Genomic DNA, 24,207 nt, shown 5'->3' with positions numbered 1-24,207 from the left:
GACCAGGTACCACGGAAATAACGGAAGAATCCGTCGACAATTGTATTCAATTTAAAAATAAATGGATTAACAATAAGTATAGAAAACGTCAATTAGCAATGGACTCAATGATAAATTGCATTTGCTGACAAGGTCATAGAACGTGCAATATGATGACTTTAAACGAGACTGGTGATAATTCTGTTTCATTAACTTGTTGTCAATAATTTACCTCGTTTACGAAATTGTTCATACGTATAGCATGCTCTTGCGTATCGAATCAAATTGGATATATAAACTCCGTATGCAGAAAATTAAACAGCTTAAGTCATTGCGTCATCATCAAAATAAACAAATACTTTTTGGTTTGTAGTGGCTTCAGCACTAGTTCACTATTAAAAAAAATTAGCATATCTCATGATAATTGTTCTACACAACGCGTTATCTGTTTGGTTTTAGATTAACACGTGATCTGGCCAAAAGAACTTCATATTTCACGGTTGTCGGCATGCTTTTCATCATACTCCACCTCTTCGAATGCCTAGTGCATTTTCCTGCAATATCGTTATCGTTCGTTGAAAAAAGTAGTAGACGTCACAATAGCATAGTATACGTCACAAAATGGCTGATAGTGATGTGTAAAAGTGTTTCAGTAACTTTGTGTTAAAAATGAAAGTGAATTTGAAAGCTGTGACGAATTCGAAGTTTATGTTTATGTAATAAAAGTTTTTGCTTTTTTCGGTATAATATTAAACAATTCATTGCATGGATGTTCGGGAAACATGAAGATTTATTTAGTCAAGAAATAGCATATTCCCCTCGGGCGAATGTCATATTTCCCTCACTATCATGCAATAAATGTATAATATAATTACGCTCTTACTTGTAAGTATTTGCAATGTTTGAACGGCATGCATTAAAATGAAATTTGTTCATATAGCTATATGTGAAAATGTGGTCCTTTATTTCAAATGATACCATGAATTCGTATAACAGTAGATTCTCGTATTTTCACTTTTTAATATTGTTTAAGAAATAAAGTCCGCGTTTTCATGAATGTTGCAGGAAAACCACCGAGGTCGAGAAATGTTTGAAAGATAAAAGCCGAGGCGTTAGCCCAGGCCTTTATCTTTCAAACAACATTTCGAGACGGGGGAGGTTATCATCATTCACGACAACAAGGACTTTATTTCTATTCTACAAAGATCATGAAGATCGCTAAAATACGCCTGATCGTTTCCTCTATAGAGAAACGAAATAGGTCACCATGTCTCGATTATGCTGTTCCATTTAACATCAGAGGTAAAATTTGTTAGCTTACATGTGTATGGAATGCAGACAATTTGAGCTTTCTTTGCATTTAAAATAGCCTTTTCAAATTTCAAATTTGTACGTTTTATGTATTGATTAATTTTAATGAATATACAATAACAAAATAATGTTATTGTTTAACCGCTTTATTGGTGTTTAAACGTGCAGGGAGGTCCGTGGAATAGCCCCGCATGGCTATAAAAACCGACATTTATCAGCAACTTGATGCAATTTACAGTGTTCAGACTGCAAAAGACGAAACATCGATGTGGTCTAAACAAGTATTTCATTTTAGAGTCAAATATTTATTTCAACTGTACAGGTTTGATATGTGTTTCTGTTCTGATAATTTTTTGATGACATTCGTGATTTATTGGAGAATAATGTCAGCGGCATTTCTTTGAAGTCTGCAATAATCGTGGTAGAATAGTTTGTTAAATCAATACCTTTGCTTGTGTCTGCGAAATCTGATAATTTTAATTAGAAATAAGACATAATCACATAATCTTGGACCATCTTTTCGACCACTGTTATTATAATTATGCACTCTTCACACTTAACTTAATAAAAATATAGGATGAACATACACCATTGAGTCAATTGAATTGTTTCTGAGAAGTCTGGATAAGAACTGAATTGCAGAGGAATGTCATCAAGTCACCATTCAGTAGACATTTAGTCATCTTTCAGTTATCAAACTGTCCAAGTTTATTTCTGTGAAAGCATTCTATAAAGTTGATTTGCAGGATTTATACGTAAATTGATTTTCTTCATGTTAATTAAATGTTTCATTACTTGAGATTCTCTTGAGATTCTTTTGATTTACCTGTAGGAGCCAAATAGCGCTGAATGCAGTTTCAATGGAACTTTTGAGTGTGGTATCTGTAAATGTAATCCTGGCTGGATTGGGGACAGGTGTGAGTGTGATAATAGAGGGACAGTAGAAGAAGCCTGTGGAACCGATAATGGGTAAGTTCTGTTTTGGTATCAGTCATGTTTCAATGAGGGCAAAAACTTTCATCCAAGAAAAGAATCTGAATGCTTACATGTAAAACATTTACACTCTTCTTAATAACAATAATATTAATACTTTATGTAGAGAAGGTGGTTTGATTAGCGTGACACACTATTCTTCTTCAGGGTCTTCTTTAATTGTGTTTTTAACCTTTTAAATGCCTACAGAAAGTTGTGCCTGTACGAGTATGTGCATCTTTTGGAATCATTTTTTGTATTTTTCTTAGTGCATAAGCTTAATAACGACACAGTTTATTATATACATGTAAAAATACATAAATGTACATTCTATGTGCAGATTCTACAATCTTCAAATTGAAGATATGATATCTTTATCTTGTTTAGAATTTGTAATAATGCGGGGAATTGCACGTGTCGGAAGTGTGAATGTTTCAAAGGCTACAGTGGTGACAAATGTGAATGTAATGACGAGAATTGTAGGACCTACAACAAACTTCTCTGTGGGGGTAGGTAAATAAAATAAGAAGATAAGAGAAATATCTAGTCTCACATTAAAGATAATGCTGATGAATTAATAGTTATTATTAACAACACAAACATTTAACACTTTCGTTTACATATACAATCTAAGGATAGTTAATTGGTTAATTGTGACTAAATCTAATCTGGAGAGTTAATGTTATCATAACTACTGTAGATAGTTAATAGTTGGTTTATTGTATTCACGAAAATAACAACTCAATACAGGCCTATGGATGTTTTTAAAACTACAGCTTAGAAATTAGTTTATTTTTCAGTCATTTTTCTAAAAGATATCCAATAAAAGGTGGAAATATATAGATTTATTACGGTGATATCCAAAATGAGAAATTGAAGATCAAAAGTTTTTGAACTCTCATATTTTAAAACATGCATACGTAAATTATGCATGTTTTTTGTATCAAATATACTTTATCTGATTTGTAGGCTCATCACGTGGACGCTGTGACTGCGGACAGTGTGTCTGTAATGCCAATTATACCGGAGAGGCCTGTGAATGCTTGAACTCTACTGACCCCTGTACAAACAACAACGGAGTAAGTTTGACCAAATAACTCCAATGGGATTTTAAAACAAAATCAGAACCTCAAGGTGAAACATCATTCCATCTTTGTATGACGTCGAAACTAATGTTAAGTTAGCCAGCAGACCTAGGTGCTTTTCTTCTTAACAGAAACAAGGAAAAAATTGATACTAATCTTTGAAAACACAGAAAAATAATTGAAAAAGGTGTAAAGAAATGGGGATGGATAAAACAAAATTTTATTCTAGCTGATTTGAATCAAAAAGATTTTAATAAATTTTTCAATTACAAATATTATATTCAGATTTTTCTAGCTGTTAGATCTAGGGAATAGGTGGACCCCTAGAAGGGTCACTGTATCAAAGTGCCACATCTGAATAAACCTGAAAAACCTTTAAGCAGAACAAAGGTTCTTAAGCTTTTTGTGATCTAAATTAGGAAATATATTATCCATTAATTAGTACTGCTTCCAAACTTATATTCTCCAACACAACTCTGGAAAACATTTCAAAGGTTGGAAAATATTTTGTAAACTTTTGATGTGTAAAAAAAAGAAGTTGCCATAGTTAAAAAAAGTACCAGCAACTGTTTGACATGTTAAACCTAATGACATATAAAATTCCCATAAGTTGTTTAGAAAAAAAAATCATATATTTAAAAGGTAGCTTTATAATTGAGCTCTTTTATGTCAGTTCTTCATTTGAAATAATAATAATCTGTATATCTGTGTTGTTTGTAGACGATTTGCTCCGGTAACGGTGTGTGTGAGTGCGGACGCTGTCGTTGCGATACCGGCTGGAGAGGAACGCTTTGTAACAGCTGCACGGTTTGTTTGTTTGCTTGTTGTATAACTTCCCTCTCGAGAATTTTTTCACTCATAAGGAGACGCTTATATTTGCCTTTAAAAAAAACTTACTCTTCAATCTAGTCTCTGTTTGGTAAATATAAAGTCTGTACAATTTTGTAATATTTTATTTTGGCTGCAGAGTTGTCCCGGTATCTGTAATAACAATAAGGACTGCGCCGAGTGTGTGGCCTTTAATCAAGGGAAGTATAACAGTACTGTCTGTAGAAATCGCTGTTATAACGTCAGGACCGCTCCACTACTGGAACCAGCAAGTGAGTCAGGGACTCTGTATAGTGTGTTCATGTTATATAAGGGAAGCAACTGTGCAAGAGTAATGTTTTTAAGTGTGGGTCATGTGTCAGTGATTATTGGCAAGAGTAGTACATGTATGGAGGTTCGAGTGGAATCCTGCTGATGTAAGCTATTATATATAGATATAATAAACTTGATTTGATGAGTATTCTTCAGACTGTGTTATTGAAAGATTTCGATTGATTGTACATTGTTTAACCTCCCTCTCGAGATACTTTTACTCATATGGAGACGCTGTCACTTGCCGGTGGAGAGTTGTAAATTTTCCTATCCTCGACACTCAAGGTTTTTAAGCAGGGAAGGATATTTTTCGTGCGAGTACCTACTGTGACACGGGACCTCGGTAAGTACGGTCTCGTCCGAAAGACCGGTCTCCATGTTCCACAGTGGGATTCGAACCCGCGACGTATTGATCAACTCCTTACACTGCGACACTATAGTAGACGCTCTAACCACTGCCCCACGCAGTTGATGGAAATTAAAAGAAGAAAATATGTAAAATTAATTTATAATTTATAACATTTAAAAGCAATGAACTCCATCCCTTAAAGGTACATAGCAAAACCATTATCTAGTAATGTCAGCCTGTGTTCAATGCTGTGTACCAAATTTAACCAATTGAATACACCCTCTAAACCTGAAATTAGGGCACGAGCTCTGTTGTTGTTAATGTTAACGTTCAGGTGTGTTCAATCGTTAAACTCTACCTACAACACTGAGCATGGACTGACAAAACTGATGTGTCGGTTTGTTTTTGCACATTTTTCCTCTGAATTTTCTTGATTTTAGTTTTAATATTATTCATTAGTGTACATAAAAATTACTCCTTTTGTTAAGATTTAAGGATAACCTTAAAATTTGTGAAAGAGTTGGAAGTCAATCAAAAATCAAAAAAAATATTTTTATGCGCCAGGATCGATAGATCCGGGGTGTATATTGTTTTTTGTCCTGTCTGTTTGTCTGTTTATTTGTTTGTCTGTCTGTTGTCAGCTTTAACCTTCACCATAACTTTTTAACCATGATGGACAGAGACTTGACATTCATTATACATACTCCACTAATTAAGGTCTTTTAAATGACACCAATGTCAATGACCTTGTGACCTTGACTGTGACCTCTAAGCTAAAAATAGTATTTTCGAACTTTGTTTCCGCCAGTCGCATAGTCTTTCACAAACACCTTGTTTTCTCCACATTTTTAACTACATGTGTATTATAGGTTATATTTAATTATTGATTCATTCACTCATTATAAATTTTAGCCCAAGAAGGCGGCAATGTCAGTGTAACAATGAAATCGTGCATCATAGATGACAGTGAGGGCTGCATCATAAAGTTTAGTGTCTGTAAGTCACTAAGACCGTTGCATAACATAAGAACAAAATTTTATACGTATCTGTAAGTTAAGCAAAACTACATTTTTGTTTATTGTTTTAAAATAATAATTCAACTATTATTCAAATTCATGTACAATATCTTCTTTGTCAAAAATAATGTCATATTTTATTTTTTTTTTTATATAAAGATGATAGCGAAGCTGGTCAGGAAGTTGTTGTCAAAGACACAAAACGTGAGTAGAGAAAATGCGACAAGTCATATTTACATAGAAATGTTCAGTTTCAAAGCATACATCAAGTAGATATTACTGTAAACTTTATATGTTTACTCGTGCATGAAAATCATCTCTTGGCAATATTAATTTCTTTTCATCACAAATATTTTTAGCAAAATCCATTCTTCTTTTTGTGTTCTTATGAAATGTGATTCCTTAGTCAGAAAAATGATTGTTGCAGATGGATTTAAAATTTATGAATTTCAAAAGTTGATTTGAATGATAGTCAGTCTTTATTACTGCAAACCAAATTTCGTAAGAACCTCATGATCGCGAATATTTCTCGCCACAAATCGGTCCTTAAAGTCTCTGTGTCTATCAACAACAGATCCAAAAAGGTCTGATCCCGAAAATTAAACGTTGCAAACTAGTTTACCCCTGGTAAAATAAATTATAAATCAAAAGTTGGTTTACAGTATCTTTACTGTTTTATGTTGTTGCAACTTCAGGGTGAATCTGCACCATACAGTCAACTGAATGGCAAGGGGCACTTCTGAAGGGTCACTGAACGCCAGATCGTTTTTGTCAGTCACATTGCAGTAGAGTTTCAGTCATATTTCATTCTAATGCAGTTGCTTTATAAAACACATTTTGATTGGCTAATGCACTGAAGTTTGAAGCAAAAAACGAGCATTAATGAGAGGGAAAGCTTTTAATTGTGACGTCATAATAGAGCGACGCAAAAACACAATGTCCTGTGACGTATTTCATGTAACGAAACTCAACAAAATAAGACGTAAACAACAAACAACAACATTTGAGACCGTTAATGCTGATTTATGTTCGCAAAAATCCGTTTTACCGGCTCCGCTAATGCGTCAGTATTAACGGTCTCAAATACCAAATTAGAAGATAGTTATTCCCTAAGTTAATTGCATGACAGAGTTTCATCCTCCTGAATATTCCTGTTAATTGTTGGACATTTCTTCTTTAAGGGTGTCCTGCCGGCCCTCCAGATCCGGTGACGATAGGACTCAGCATTTCCGGTGCCATTTTCCTCATTGGTCTTCTGCTTTTACTGATCTGGAAGCTATTAACCATGTTATATGATAATATGGAGTATTCCAGGTTTGAATCCGAAATCCAGAATCCAGCATGGGAAAAGGTAATCTAAACATTGTGGAATACTCTTTTAACTCTATCACCTCAAATATAAAGTAACAGATTCAGATTTGAAAAAAGTAATGAAAGAATGTTTCCATAACTTTGTCTCATTACCATGTTTAATAAAAAAGTATTCTTGATTATGAATGCCATTGTCTAGTTCAATATAAGAGAGGCATTTATGAATGCATGACCTTGGTTCAAATGCACAATGTAAACTTTTTTGTATTCATAGTGACAACTTTGATTGGAATTTTCTCCCATCATTGTCCGTACTGTTTATACTTCATGAAAATGGAGTTTTATTTTATTTCAATTAACGTCTTTTACAGTCTGAGAATCCCATCTACCAGGAGTGTGTCACGACAGTACAGAACCCGATGCATGAGACCCAGTTCAACCAGGACAACATGGAAGACCAAGAGCAAGCCTTAATGTGAAAAGGATGTGGTCATCAAAATGGCCGCTATTTTTAGTAATAACAAACTGTGAAATCTCTGATTTTCGTGGTGATTTAATTTTTGTTGTTTTTAAGGCGATGAGACCCTTACTAAATCATGACAACCACGAAATTAAATATGTCATATGTATTACTACAAAACAACCAATATTTTTCTCAAGCCTTGAAAATTTGACCCCACTAAAATATGTGATTTTAGAGTATTCTGAAAAAAGTTTACTGATTTATTCATCTACATGTACTCTAAGAAATACCATAATAGTATTCAAAAAACTACTATTCTTTTATTAACCAAAGAACTGTCAAATACTTATTTAATGATATTTAAAGTTGCTTTTAAAAGCCGGAAGTAGTTTTCAAAGGGACATTTACACTGAATTAAGTTAATTTGATATATGCATTAAGCAACAAAGAAACTATGAATAATGTTGCTACATGTACAATATTTTCTTCCCAACGCAAGTAAATGATATATGACAGACGGGTTAGTTTAAGAGATTAATTATGAGAATATGATATCATTATTTATCTTAGTCATTTATGTCTAGCCTCAGTACTAATGAATCTTGTTGTTATTTTTCAAAGAAACATTTATTTTGTAAGATAGAAAACTACATACAAGTACATGTTCATGTACATGTGATTCTGAATATAATGCACCAATAACAAAATAATGGTGAATAAAGTCCTCTCTTCAGTTGCTGTTCTGCTCAAGTATAATAGTAAACCTTTTTAAACACAAATTAGGGCTTCTGTGATTTAAAATATCCCAAGTGCTAAAAGACATTAAATGAAAGATAGTTATGAGTGGTGTGCGTAATAGATTGATTAAGGCCAAAATGTGCAATACATTAAATCTGGGTCCATTTTATTTTCTTTTCCATTTATGTACGAATGTTTGTTACGTTTTGATGTGTCATCAGCATTGAATGTAAGTTTTGCAGACAGTTATAATCATTTGACAGAAAATATCAGTATCATGAAGCATTCAAAAATTGGTTTGGTGTATTAATTGGGTTTCTGTTGATTATGAATTTTAATGTCATTGATATGATTTTTTTTAAATTCTTTGCTTTGTAAATACATGTTTTCTTTCTTCTGATTTATTGTGATAATGCATCATCAAATGTTATTTAAAAGGAGTGACAGGTTTCTCCATCGTTTGAAATTTTACTGTGTTGCAGAGTTTACCTGAAAGACTAAAATTTCACGGTATTTTTGCGGTCAAATTCGCAACTGAATCACTATACATTATAATTACAAAAGAATACATGCACACACTTTTTAAAAAATCGCTTATTCGTTTCACAAATAGTATGGTCGTTCATATTGATAAAGTAAAAACACATGTTCTGAAAAGCAGAGGAAATTCTGGTCGATACAGTCGAACTACTTAACATTTTTGAAAGTAATTTTGCCGTGATTATTTGTCCGTTTTCTTGATCGAATTACCGAACTTCAGAATATTAAAATACTTTTTAAATGTTCCCTAAACATGTTGAAAATTTTAACCAATATAGAAAAGACACATTTAAATATTTGAAAAAATAATACAATGTAATTTATTGCAACTAACAGTTAAGCGTTACATGGTATTGTGCAAAACAAATTATTTGTCTTTGTTCCTTCATGCGCAAAGTCCGGCGAGAGTCTAGGATATAATTGATTATACAAGGTGATGCCCTTAAGTAAATAAGTGCTCTATCTTTTAAAATTGAAAGACGGTAGAATTGTTTGATTAAAGTTTCAGTTACAGAGAATTTAGATGTTTGGATTTTTTAAATTATAACAGATCTTACTGTGTCAGCAAAAGATTAACTGTGTCGCAGGCATAAAATTTGAATCGTTACTGTGTCGGAGAAAAGTTTGCTGTGTCGGGAGCAACACAGTAAAACAGCTCATGGAGAACCCTGAGTGAAAAGCTGTTTGCATGATACATGTTGAATCATGTGAAACAAACATGATTTTTCTTTTTTTTTTATTAATAGACTATTGAGGTTTTAAATGTTAAGAGCATGAAAATGCGCTTTATTTCAGAAATAAAACATTATCATTTTATGGTTGCATTTGTGATATTAAAAGCACAATTAGTTTCAAACTTTTTTTTAAAATGAAAAAGTGTCTCAGTTACAAGAACTGGTTAATCCATTCATTTTAAATGATTTGGTTATAAGACAAAAATTGTGGACAATTTCATCTGTTAGTTGTGTTTATTAAATCAAGGAAGTTCAATTATTTGTCTTATTAGCAAAACAAGCATGCATGTTTCAAATTTTTGCACAAATTTTATACCTTCATAAAAAAATCGTTTTGCTTTCTTTATGATTATGTAGTAAATTCTAGCAAATAATGATGCTAACTGCGGTAAATAATGTGTGAAGTAACAGTGCTCAAACTTTAAAAAAAATTAATAGAACGATAAAAATGTGCTAACATTTGATCAGAAAGGAACGAAACGTAGAAAGAAAATCAATTAAAAAAAAGGTCTTCTGTCCAAAGAAGGATAAATGTAATCCAATATTTGCTTAACTCAAATACATATTTAATATAATGAGGTAATTTAGCTTTATAACCTTGATCATAAACATTGATACAGTTTTAAGATGTCTTAGCACTAATGTATCTGATAATTTAAATTGATAACCTCATATACTCATTTTTGCGTTTTTGTCCTTAAGTGTATGATTATAAAACATAACCAAGAATGTCTGAAGTTGTAAATATATTGGGTATCCAGTTTATTTACAATTTAGCAATCTTAATTCAAGGTTATGGTTTCTTGGTTTTAAAATTGAAAAAAAGATCTTCATACTGACCTTTAGGGCAAATAAAATATATCTTTTGGTGCTATTTTGCCTGGGGTTTTTCTTACCAATAATTAAGCATTGTTCTTAAACTCAGTTTGAATTCGGAATATTTTTTCTAGCAACATAAGGTTGTACAAAACGTTAAAGCTTTCGATACTGCAGCATTGTTATCATGATAGTTCCATGAAGGAGATAAGGTATCTCTTGAAAATAAAATGTACAACATTAAGTTATTATTGTGATAAATGTTTTGGTATTCTACTGTCTCTTTCATTTAGAAAGTCTCTCTCTGTCTCTTTCTTCTCTCTCTCTCTCTCTTTCTCTCTTTCTACAAGTAATACCACCTGAAAAATTTTCTAAAAAACTTGAGCCCACCTGAAATATTATCAGTGCGAGGCGTCCTTGTAAGCTGAGACACTGAAAAAGGAAGTTGAAAATATTGATCCCAATTGTTCTGACAAGGAAACTTACGATAATTTCAGCATATTCTAGTTCACGGGTTACCTTTAAGAAAAGATGCATACAGAAGTGCTTAAAGGGATACTTCTTTTAATATTACGTAAGTATAATTAAGTCCTTGTTTGAATCTCCGTTTATGAATAAGGGATTTAGAAAATATTTTGTTCAAGAAGTTATTAAAAATTGATGTTCGCATTACAGCTAAGATGATATGATTAAAAAATATCTCATAAATTTGCCAATTTACTAAGATTTACATGTTTCATTTAATTTGAGCATGAAAGATGTTTTTAATTAATCATTGTTTTTAGTATCAAAAAGTAAATAGAATATATATTTTAATTTAACAAAGAAATGATTTTCTTTAAAAACTTTCAAATTAATAAAGGTAAAAATAATATAATTACTTTTGGCATACATATCTGTACATAAATAACATGTCAATAGAAATAACATTTTCATAACTGAGACAAAATTAAGTTTGACTATTTTTTCTTCGAGTACTGAGAATATTTTTTGAAGCTTGTTAGTTTTTTGTAGCTTTTAAATGAAGAAAAAACCAACGAATTTTATATTTAATTTTGAACATTTAATGAAATATACAGAAATAACGAACAGTATTCAAGCTTAAAAATTTAACACATATATCATTTAAAAGAAATCTTGCAAAACATTAATAATATTTTTAAAGTATTGTTTTACCTTGGACTTTTCAAGTGAAATCCAATTTATCCAAGATTAAAAAAAAGTGATATTGCACAAGAATAGTACAAATGAAAATATTATTTATATTTCTAAAGTCAAGACAAATTATAAAAATAGTATCCAAATGATTAATGTTTTTTGCCCTACAGATACTTTAAGAGAGAAAAAAAGCACAATATTGCAGAGCTCCTGGCCAGTGTCTCAAGATAATAAAAAAAGCATTATGTAATACAAGATACAGTTTACACGTGTTTCCAAAATGCTGCACAAGAAATGATACGAAATGGTCATGTAAAATTGACCTTATTTTCATATAAGAAACTAGTGCTAATTGTAACGGGGACCGTTACAGATGTTCCCCAAACGCTCCCCAACTCCCTTTTCGTGCCATATTCCCTGTAATCTCTATTAGATAAGAAATACTTTATGGAATTTAGACTTAAACAAGATCTTCCCAGAAAAATAGAAATTATATTTAAAAATAGGCATTGCACGCGTGTTCATGTGCGTAACGACCATATTATCTTGTCTACAATATCTCAAATTTTAATATACTTAATATTAAAGCATTTAATCCAAAAGTATTAAAAAATTCACTCATTCGAGTGTATTTTTAATTTTACTCATTTAACGTGCATGCACGTGGAAGCACGTGCATAATGACTACACCTTTTTGTAGATGTCCCTTATATTTATCTATGTTCTAAATCCCATCCTGTTTGGTTGAAAAACAAGGGAGTTACAGCCATTTGAAGTTTCAGCCAATCAGATTACAGCACACATGCATGCGCGTGATTTCATAAATTTTTATCTTTATAGTATTGAAGAATATCTAAATGAATGATTATATTTTAAAATTCCAAACATTTCGTCAAAAAACAAAGGAGATATAGCCATATAAAGTTTCAGCCAATCAGATTGCAGCACACGTGCATGCGCGTGATTTCATGAATTTTTTCTATATCATATTTTAGGATATCTTAATGCATGACTATGATTTAAATTTCAAAGCATTTCGTCAAAAAACAAAGGAGATATAGCCATTTAAAGTTTCAGCCAATCAGATTGCAGCACGAGCGCATGCGCATGCTTTCATGAAATTTTTTATATATCATGCTGTAGATCTTCATAATGTAAGACTATGTCCAAAATTTCAAAAGATTATGACAAGAAACAAGAAAGATATTGAGACTTTAGTTTCAGCCAATCAGAGCGAAGCGCACGTCCATGCGCGTGAGATCTTGCTATTTTGACCATGCCATCTTGTCTATACTACTTATGTATCCTTACATTATGAGTTTCAAAAAAATTCATCAAATAAAGAAAAGTTACAGCAATATCCATTATATTGGTCATTTCATGTGCTGCACGTGCGCGCTCTTGCAAGCACGTGCGCGCAAAATGACCTTCGTTCGGCAAAATCTACATAACATGTCTACTGACCCTAAAAACATTTTACCTTAGTCGGATGTGTAGTTTACAAGATCACTCGTGGACAAAATTTTCCCAGGAAGAAGAAAAATAATAATAAGAAGAAACAGAGTAAAAACAATATGTTCCCCAACTTCGTTTGGGGAACATAATAAGAAACAGAGTAAAAACAATATGTTCCCCAACTTCGTTTGGGGAACATAATTACTGCACAATAAAAAAATGATTCTAACGTACTTTAAAATCCTTATCAACTGAATATTATAGAATGTCCCCATTACAAGGAAGGTATCATATTACATTTAAATGTTGGGGTATTGATTTATATTGAAGGAAGTATTATGCCAATGATTGTTAACATACTACTGTGTGTTTACTTTTAATCACCTACATTAATGTTTCCTTTTTCTGAATGAACTTAAACATCAAGAAGGAAAAAAAACAAACATTCAAAGAATTCTGCAGATAGGGATTTGAGCTTTTTTGCTTGACAGTTGTCTCGATAAAATAGTAAAGTGGGTAACACACCTGTTAATCTTTGGGTATTTTACTAGAAAATGTCGTTAAGGGTTAACTTTTCAAAAGGAGCTTTATTAAAATCGTGTTTGATAAATAAATATTTGTATAATTTCAGCTTCATTTGTTCAGTTAACGATAAACCCCTCTCATCTGAATGTGGAGTTGTATCTTAGGCTAACTGAATTGATAAGGAAAACTATACTCTACGTACAAACAATATCTGAATGGGACAATTTATTAATAAACAATTCGATGAAGCAAAGATATTAACAGTCTCATTGAAAATCAACATATTGCAAATTTTTGTGTTTAAGACAAGGACTTTCTCAGAAAATACAATCTTTTATCCAATCAAACTTCGACAGAATTTTTACGTGCCGAGGATGCTAATTCCTTCATGACACCTTATCCTATCCCTCATGTTTTAAACGTACAATGTACGTTTGTAAGGCTCATTGTATAAATTGTATTTTAGAAGAACTTTGATATAATTCTACAAGTGGTAATCCTCCTTATACGCATACTTCCGTTTCTAAGGAAAAATTCTTCAAAATCATATGTCAGTTTTAAATATTTTTAATATTCCACAGAGTCAAAATGAATTTGAACTACCCTATATATATATATTAGATTCCGAATTTTCATAAAAATCCTTACAAAGAAAGATACGTTCCAGTAAATGTTCAATCAAGCCTCTTTCTTTACTTCTCACTAAGATTTTGACAGCAGTGAAGGAAAAACTTCAGGATACTGTGCAACAATATATTCAAGAAGTGGTGAGAATAAGATGTGGATACTCAAAAATTCCAAAGATTTTTAGGACAATTTGAAATCACAAAATTTAGCCAAAATCAACAGTTTAAAAACTTACGACTTCTTAATTTTATATACAACCATTCCCCACGATAAATTAAACTTCAGGCTTTTTGATATCATCGTCAACTCCTTTTTCAATAAAAATGGAACTTGTAAATTTACTTAGCTGGTCATTCGTCGTTTACAAAATCATTTTGTTAAAACTCATTTTGATTGCACACACAAGTACTCTGAAGCTGACATCAAAGAGGTCCTTGAGTTTCTGATTGACAATATCTATGTGGTTTTTGGAGACCAGGTATTCTAACAATCTGTTGGAATTCACATGGGTACCAACTGCGATCTGTTGTTTGCAGACCTATTTTTATATTCATATGAAGCAGAATTTGTGCAAAATATTATGCATGAAAAGAAGAAAACACTGTGGCCTTCATCTCGACATTTAGATATATCGACGACGTATTGTCAATTAACAATGGTAATTTCCATTCCTACGTCGATATGACATATCCTGGAGAGCTTGGGATAAAAGACACCACAGAGTCTGACACATTTGTTTCATACTTTTATATTTTACTTGAAAAAGGCGATAATGGTAATCTAACAACCAAGCCATATGATAAACGTGATGACTTTGACTTTTCTATCTGACTTTTCTATCTTTGACTTAGCGTCAATTCCCTCACTTATGCAGCAATATGCCTTCATCACCTGCATACGGAGTGTATATATTTCAGTTGATTTGATACGCAAGAGCATACTCTACGTATGATCAAATTCTAAAACGAGGTAAATTATTGACAAGCAAGTTTATGAAACAAGAATATCAACAGTCTCGTTTAAAGTTGTCTTTTCGTAAATTCTATGATCGATACAATGACCTTGTCAGCAAATACAATTTATCACCGAGTCAAAGGCTGACTGACGATTTTCATCAGGTGATACTCACTCCTCTATGGAACCTGATCCCATCTCTGATATTTCGGAGGTCCGTGTTTGCTCTGTTCCAATTTTGTATTATTTTATGGACTCTGATATTGAATGCTGCTCGTTATCTCCATATCCTTCATGTATAAACGTGTTTTTCTGCTCCAAGTTTGAATTGGCTTAATGGACTTCTGAGCTTGGTAAATTAAGATTTTTTTAAAGTTTTGTGTGAGTTATTTGTGTGTAAATCAGACAGACGCTAGCGCTTCGTGAAAAATACGACTAGGATCAAGTCTGCGTGATTAACATATCAAAAATTCAAACTAAACTTAAAAACATTTCTTATATTTACATTTTACCGGTCATGATAGCCTAGTGGTAAAGCGTTCGCTTCGTGATCGGGATGCCCGGGTTCGATTCTCGTTCGTGGTGTCGAGTCAAACCTAAGACGTAAAATATAGGTGGTGATCGTTCCTTCGCCAAGCGCTCGGCATTAGAAGTGAAAGTCACGGATCTTTCGAATATGACCTTAAAAACGTAGGTCCCGTGTAACGGTAGGCGTTGGCACAATAAAGAACACTTACTGCCCAGTGGCCTCGAGTGCCGAGTATAGGTCTTAATTTAAAGCCCCTCAACGGCATACGGTGACTTCTCTATGTGAGTGAAAAATTCTCGAATGGGACGTTTGATTTGAACATATTTTATTGTTTAACACAAAATGATCAGAGACAAGTTCTTACAACTTACAAGTTCTAAACAATATTAAACAATATACAATCAATCAATATATTTACATTTTACTCTCATTTTTGTTTGAAAGCATCAAAGTATGCTCAATATTTGGATTTCTCGCTGCCCTATATCGTTGCATATCTCCTTGAATATTTCTACGCGAGAGTTTATACGAAAATGGTACCCAAATCAAATTTACAGTTAGCATAGTAAAAACACAACGAATGTAAATATTGTTTGTTACACGTATCTCCATTTTCACTCAGTCTGATATTTAACATGAGTTTAATAGTTTTGTACCCTTACTCTAATTTGAAAAATCTTCAAATTTTGACTTCTAAAAACAAAATACATGTTCAGAAAAATAAAAGAAACCAATTATAGAACAATTTTCGGGCGACCGATGATATTTTAGCAGCACACACATACATGTATTAGAATTTACAATTTACACGAAGTCAAGAACACTAATTTTTAACAACGTAACAATTTAGTGGTTTTAAATTTTCCATTAAAATTCCATAAGATATTTTTAATTCTGATTCATTTTTACTAGTCGACTACACGTACACTGCGTGTGTAGGATCTCGATGTGGAGAGTGTCTGATAAAGGAAAACTGTGCCTGGTGTAAAGATATAGTAAGTAGAGAGAGAGAGAGAGGGGGGCTATTATATGCAAATAATTAATTCTGGATTGTAAACAAATGAAAATGCCAGCCGCTATTGCTGCATATTCAAACATTTCTGGTGTTTAATTTAATTTTCTTTTTTTAACTTTAACCAATTTATTTTTTCTTCTGTATTTATTTGGACCTTTGAAGGTTTTTACATTTAAACATTATGACCAGTTCCTATAAATGTTAGGCTTACTTTTGACTAAACGGATTTTAGTTCTTTAATCCGTCATCCAAATGATATGTTTCTCTGAATTGATAGTTCTTCTCATTCACAAGTATTTTTTTTATATTTATTCTTAATCTATGTACGCTTTAGAGTAGATAATTATGAAAAGAATATTGCACTCTTTTATTTTTCAATGATGGTGATAATAAATTATTTAACTCTTACATGAATCTTATTTGCTCGTGATGATTATTAAAAAATAAATATGCAGAACACGAATCTTTGTTAAATACAGCTGGTATTTCTTTTTTTCCCCAGAATTTCTTAAAACCACGATGTGGAGATGAAACGCGCTTAAAACAGGACAAATGCAAAGATATGTATATTGTCAGAAGAACGAACCATATACTTGAAAAAGTCAAGGTACGTACAGTTCATTAGAAAATTTAAACTACTTCATGAATTACGTGCATGAGCAGCAGTAAAGTTTGCCAATAATATTGTAGGTCACTAATTTTTCGTGAGACAGACATTAACTCATCATCAGCGAAACAAAATTTTCACGATTTGTGGTTATTGATGTATATAAAAGGATATATATAAGGAATTCATGTACGCGCTAGAATAAGATTTTCGCAAACACACTGCCTCGCGTAATTACGCAAAAATAAAGTTTTGACGATTTGAATAAAATTAAAAATAAATACACACTGTAGCATAAAATACGAATATCAAAACATTTTATATCAGAGTGTTTAATTTAATGTGTTATTGTGTTAGTGTTTATTCCTTTCACATGAAAAATATTCATCTAAATGCAAGTGATTTAAAAGGCAATCAGTCAACATTTTACATATATCTAGTGCTTTATTATAAGGATCAAATATCATGCTTGGTGAAGAAGCATATATCTTGTTTCCCTTTTTTTATATCATGATATTAAATGGATCCTGATTTACAGGCTACAAACTGTTATCAAAACTTTATTTGCCTATTTACTTCTCTGAAATCCTTACTTGATTATGTAAAAGTAAAAAAATCTAACTCATCTGGTACAAACTCACAACGAACATTATGTATGATCTTGTTTTACATTGTACAGAGTATAATAATTCCAGTAAGATAAATACCTTTTCCTTCATAATCAACATATGTCAATGAATAGCTCATCCAATTTAAAGTTTTCAAATCATCTCGTCGACCAGAGGCCTACAAAAGAGCGAACGTTTGCCAGCGCTCGCCAAAATTGCTAAAACCTCCAGTAGAAATGTTCGCAAACCCTCGTTCTGTTGAACAGGCCTCATTAATAAACGTTTTTTTTTACCACCAGGACAATGATTTTTCTGACGGAGGACAGGATCAAGACGCCGTTCAAATCAAACCACAACATGTAAAAATTAAACTAGTACCAAGTAAGTAGAATTTCCAAGTAAATTCCAAGTAAGTAGAATTTAGTTTTGATTGTTTCTATAAGGTTCCTTCAAGATTGTTTTCTTCATTTTTTTACTTGCCGGGCTGCAAGTTATGTAAAAATTGAAATCAAACCCATCCTTGCATGTACTGCGACTTTAGTTGATACGGTCTCTCCGAAAGATCGTATTCAACATAAAGCGGTAGAATACGAAAACGCGACACTAAGATTAATTCTCTAATCACTGAGCCCCGTGGGGATCCGGGTTAGAATAGGTCCTCAGTACCCCCTTGCTTGTCGTAAAAGGCGACTAAATGGGGCGGTCCTTCGGATGAGACCGTATAAACCGAGGCCCCTTGTCACAGCAGGTGTGGCACGATAAAGATCCCTCCCTGCTCAATGGCCCTGGGTGCCGAGCATAGGCCTAAATTTGCAGCCCTTCACCGGCAATGGTGACGTCTCCATATCAGTGAAATATTCTGGAGAGGGACGTTAAACAGTATACAATCAATCAATCTAATCATTGACTCCAGAACAGTCGTTGTAGCCAATGCGCCACGCGGGCGACAAAAAGTTAGTAACAATGTACGGACGGGACCCAATGTTTATCTCTCAAGGGATACGCATTTTCATATTTCTATTTATCCATTGTCTACCCCTTTATTCCATGGATATTACTCATATGAATTTTTAGGTCACCTGAGTAAACTCAGGTGACCTATTGCTATCTGTTTTTGTCCGTCGTCTTTCGTCGTTCGTCGTGCGTCGTGCGTTAACATTTGAACATTTTAGCTTCTTCTCTGAAACCACTCAACCAATTTCAACCAAATTTGGCATATATCATCTATGGGTGAAGGGGAACAAAAATTATGAATTTCATGGTCCCTGCCCCCCTGGGGCCTGGGGGTGGGGCCAAAACCACTAAAATTAGTGCAATCTTTAAAAATCTTCTTCTTTACTCCTGGACATCAAGCAGTCAAACTGTTGGTATGATTGTAATAAGCATTGAGTCCACTACCAAAATTGTGAAATTCATGGCCCCAGGGTCAGGGGTTCTAGTGCTAGGGCGGGGCTAAACAGGTTATATAGTGAAAACGCATTATTTCTTTGAAATTCTTTTCTGTTCCTGGGCATTAAATAAACTAACCAAGTGCAAAGATAAGTTGAAAATGACCGCCTTTTCCAAAATTGTGAATTTTATGGCCCTAGGGTCAGGGGTTGTAGTGCTAGAGCGGGGCTCTATAGATTATATAGTGAAAATGCATAAATTCTTTGAAATTCTTCTTTTCTGTTTATGGGCATTAAATAAAATAACCAAGTGCATAGTTATGTTGAATAAGACTGCCTCTTCTCAAATTGTGAATTTAATGGCCCCAGGGTCAGGGGTTCTAGTAGGGTGGGGCTATATAGATTATATAGTGAAAATGCAAAAATTCTGTGAAATTCTTCTTCTCAGTTCATGGGCATTAAATAAACTAACCAAGTGCATAGCTATGTTGAATAAGGCTGCTTCTTCCAAAATTGTGAATTTCATGGCCCCAGGGTCAGGGGTTCTAGTGCTAGGGCGGGGCTATATAGATTATATAGTAAAAAAAAATGAATTATTTCTTTGAAAATCTTCTTCTTTGCTTCTGAGTATTAAATAAACTTACAATGTACATAGTTATGTTGAATAATGCTACCTCTTCCAAAATTGTGAATTTCATTGCCCCTGGGTTGGGGGTTCTGTTATTAGGAGGGGCTTTATTGATTATGTAGTGAAAATGCATAAATTCTTTAAAACTCTTCTTTTCTGCACCTGAGTATTAAACCAATGAACTATGTACATAGTTATGAGGAGGAAGGATGCCTCTTTGAGATTTTTGAATTTCAGGGTCCTTGTGTTAGGGCGTGTCTCTAATGTTTATAAAATGAAAATGCATGAATTCTTTGAAAATCTTTTCCTTTGTTGTTGGGTATAATGCTAATGATCTAAGTATATATTTATGACAAAAAAACCTGCTTCTTAAAATGATTAATTTCCTGGCCCTTGGGACAGGGGTACTTTGGGGGGAGGTAACATAAATAATTTAATGCTTTGAAATCTGCACTTGGGTATTAATCAACAGCATGAATTTAAAAAAAATTCCAAAATTTTGAAAGATGTGGCCCCAGGGTCAGTGGTTCCTGTGGGATGGGGGGCTCAACTGTGGACCCGCCGTAACACAAGAAGCCCTGACTAGGGGCCCTGATGAAATTCACTAAAAGTGGAAATGCATTTTCTCTTTGTTACTCTGATCTACCTCTGGGTATTAAGTAACCAAAATAAGCATTTGAGTGTATAATTATGATAAGCAAGTGTCTCTTTCAAAATTGTGAATTTCATGGCCTCTAGTTTAAAACATGAATCAAATTCAATTATTGGAAAGTTGTCACATGATACTCAGGTGACCTATAAGGCCCATGGGCCTCTTGTTTTTGATATTCCACAATTGTAATGCCACAATGGGTTTGTGTAAGAGTAATGAAGAAAATTGAAGTGGGGCCATATAGTAAGTTTAAAACATTGATAGTGATGTAAAAAAATGGGATAAAAAGAATCTCCCATGATTTGTTGTTTGATATGATTTTCATCCAATTCATTGTGTTTTTTTATCCCCTGGCTTAGGATAGGGTATAAAAAACACACAGCTAGTTCGAAAAAAAATTCACATCTAACTAAAAATCATGGGAGATCCTATATTTATATGACAAGTTAGAAATGCAATGGAAGAATATTTTTAAAAAATCTTCATAAAGAATTAATGGAACATTTATTTATTTATTTCAGACAAGCCTCTTAGTGATTTTCACGTGTATTACAAAGTTTCTCAGAACTTCCCTCTCGATCTTTACTTTTTAATTGACCCGTCAAGCAATATGATGGGATTGCAAAGTCCCTTAAAATCTCTTACCAGAACAATTGGTATGTAATATCTCATTTGAATTTGTAGGAAATATTTTGAATAATTTATCAAAATAACAATATTAAAGAATCAAGTTAATGCGTGAGAAAAGAAAGAAACAAATATACAGAAAAACAGCATGATGTTTTTTCTCAGCATATACATTTACTTGTTATAAACAAATATGTACCTAAATATTATATTAAAGGAAAAAATTATTTTGAAAAAAAAATTCAATAAAAGTGAAACGCAAATATATCGTGTCGTCAAACTAGCTTATTAGAGGTACTTAGACACAGATTTGAAGTTATCATTTTCTCTATAATATTACGACTTATATATTTTAATAGCATTTCACAAAAAATTAATTAAAAATTTTATTTCATATGAAAGATATTAAAATTTCACATTTTTTGGCGGATTTGTTTGACACATCCTTGCACTTTCACAAATTAATTCTATTCTTAATTCTTAGGAAAAGTGGCAATCTCGTTGTGTATAAATGATAAATATTAATACTATAATCCAGAAAATTCAGAGTAAATATGTTCGAAAGCAAAACAAACACACATTATATTGTCAGTCCGTGCTGCTGTGGTAAGCAGACTGTGACGATTGAACGCACCTGGTGAATTGTAAACATCAACAATTCAGAACTCGTGCCCTGTTTACAAAAACTGTGTACATAACACGAGTGTGCTCGATTGCTAAACTTTGTACGCAACTCTTAGTTTGGAATGACGATACTTGTGAAGGAGTTTTTCTTTCTAACATTTCTACTCTGAATGAAATTATTTTTCTGGATAAAAGTTTTAATATTTCTCATTAATACACAACAAGATTGCAACTTTTCCTAAGGATTAAGAATAAGGTTAAAATTTGCGAAAGTGCAAGAATGTGTCAATCAAACCCGCCAAAAAATTGGAAGTTTTGATAACTTTTAAATGAAATATTATTTTTAATTAATTTTTGTGTGAAATGCTATAAATATATATAAGTCGTAATATTATAGAGAAAATATTGACTTCAAATCTGTGTCCAAGTACCTTTAAAACTTAGAAATTAAATAAAGAGATGCTATAAATACACATACACGTTTCCATTCCTATTTTCAGCTAAAAAGATAAATCAAAGTAATACTGACATTCAGTTTGGATTAGGGACAGCAACGGATAAACAATTTCTTCCATTTACACGGATGTACCAGCCGTAAGTAATCCCCATATAATCTAATTTTAGTAATGTAAATTAATGAATATTCATTTTCTTTTCCAAAAGAATCACCACAAATCAACTATTTAAAACTTAATTTAATTATTAAATGTAACAAACAGTGATCGGCTTCTTTAATCAAGTTAAAAATATTAAGTTAAAGGACAAAAGGAAAGGCCTCTGGAAACACCGTGCGTATATGGGATCTGGTGACTAGGAGGAATAAGCATCCCTGTTCGTTTGAAAGAACATGACAAGCAACATACAGAAAGTGTGACCAACAAACAAGGGATGCTTAATAAACAAGGGATGCTTAATCCCTTCATGGCTCCTGATCCTATCCCCTCTCTTTAAGGACCATTTCTTATTTGTATTCCAAATGTATATAAATATATCATTTTGTCATTTTTAAAAAAAATGTTGTATTAGGAGAAGACTATTTAAGTTTTGAACTTCTGCCTTATCGATATCCTTTTGTCTCTTTGTCAATAAAAAATGTTTAATTCATTGACTTTTGCTGTGGTTCAATACATGCATGTAGCACCCTGGCATCCTTAAACAAGATTTTGAGATTAAGAATGAGGTTCTCATGCTCGGTTTTGATAATGAATAAAGATGTAACTGGTAAAAAAGTAATGATTGTTACAACTCAAAAAAAAAATTAAAGTGAAAATAAAAAGTCATATTGCGCTTCCGACATAAGACAAAAAATGGATGGGTAGATAATTAGATAGGTAGGGAATGTAAAAAAAAAAATAACAATTTGCAAAGATAAATCGTTTCCTCATATTCCTATTGGTTAAAAAACTTTTGAGTGGAACTGTTTTTGATTAGTTTGGAGAAGCCTAACAGAAAAATAGATTAAAACGTGCTAACATATTTTATCTGTTAACTGTGGGTCACATAATTGAAACCATAAAGATTACGTCATTCTGGATTTTTTTTTCATTCAGCTCTTCCGACACATGTGGTGGGACTAACCAGATCAAGTGTGCAAAGACCCAATCCTACCATCATCGACAAAAACTTACAAAGAACATCACAGAGTTTGAGGTTTGACCTCAGTTCTAATATTCATTGATATTAAATATCATTGACTTGTATATACACATGGATTTATATTTAGATAACATTTTTGCTTCTGTTGATACATTGAAATCCTAAATCCTTCTCAGTGTTGAGTAATATTTCAACAGTAATTAATAAAATTCTTTATAACTATATATTTTGAACATCAATCTTGTTTCAGAAAGCCGTTGATGAAATAAACATCATGAATGCCGTAACAAAATTCGACAAACCAAACGGAATGCTAGATGGTTTGATACAAGCCATGGTTTGTGGGGTATGATTTCAAATCTTTAAAAAATGTATGTTTCCCAAGGATGACAATCAGATAAGTTTTTTTGGGAGTTGAACTATGTTCAATCTCCCATGGTTATCACGCATTTAACATGCGCAGTAATCTGTGTTGATTATATAGAGCCGAAAGCGAGGCTACTGTGTCGGCCGATTTACTCCGATGATATTCAACAGAAAACATGCATAAACATCCGCCACAAATAGATCACGTCATTTTCTTCTGAATTGATCTAATTTTCATAATTTGAAATGTAATGATAAAGTAATCTTATTTTGAATATTAGATTTCGTTTAAAGTAAAACTAAATTATAAAGAACCTCAAAACTTTTTCGTAATGGACCTCATTTTAGTGTAGCGTCATACACTGAAAGAGAAACAAAAGACAACTCTACATAC

At 32.6% G+C, this 24,207-nt stretch overlaps 2 protein-coding genes across 3 annotated transcripts in view; both read left to right on the top strand.

Moving 5' to 3' along the window:
* The window catches only part of LOC134261821 (integrin beta-3-like), a 75,512-nt gene extending 67,855 nt beyond the window's left edge, over positions 1–7,657 (top strand). The window contains exon 23 of the mRNA XM_062744219.1: positions 7,535–7,657. Coding sequence (XP_062600203.1) covers positions 7,535–7,642 — 108 coding nt within the window. The 3' untranslated portion in view covers positions 7,643–7,657. The remainder of the gene's footprint in view (positions 1–7,534) is intronic.
* LOC134261805 (integrin beta-3-like) overlaps positions 1–24,207 on the top strand; it is a 63,550-nt gene that overhangs the window by 16,959 nt on the left and 22,384 nt on the right. For both annotated transcript variants that reach the window (XM_062744202.1, XM_062744209.1), the window contains one exon: positions 2,123–2,259. In XM_062744202.1, coding sequence (XP_062600186.1) covers positions 2,123–2,259 — 137 coding nt within the window. The remainder of the gene's footprint in view (positions 1–2,122; positions 2,260–24,207) is intronic.

This window comes from Saccostrea cucullata, unplaced genomic scaffold, assembly GCF_032062105.1.
Source record: "Saccostrea cucullata isolate Sc308-1 unplaced genomic scaffold, CSIRO_AGI_Scuc_v1 ctg356, whole genome shotgun sequence".
NCBI classification, from domain to species: domain Eukaryota; kingdom Metazoa; phylum Mollusca; class Bivalvia; order Ostreida; family Ostreidae; genus Saccostrea; species Saccostrea cuccullata.
Note: the sequence above shows the minus strand (reverse complement) of the source record. Positions and strands in the feature narration are given on the sequence as shown.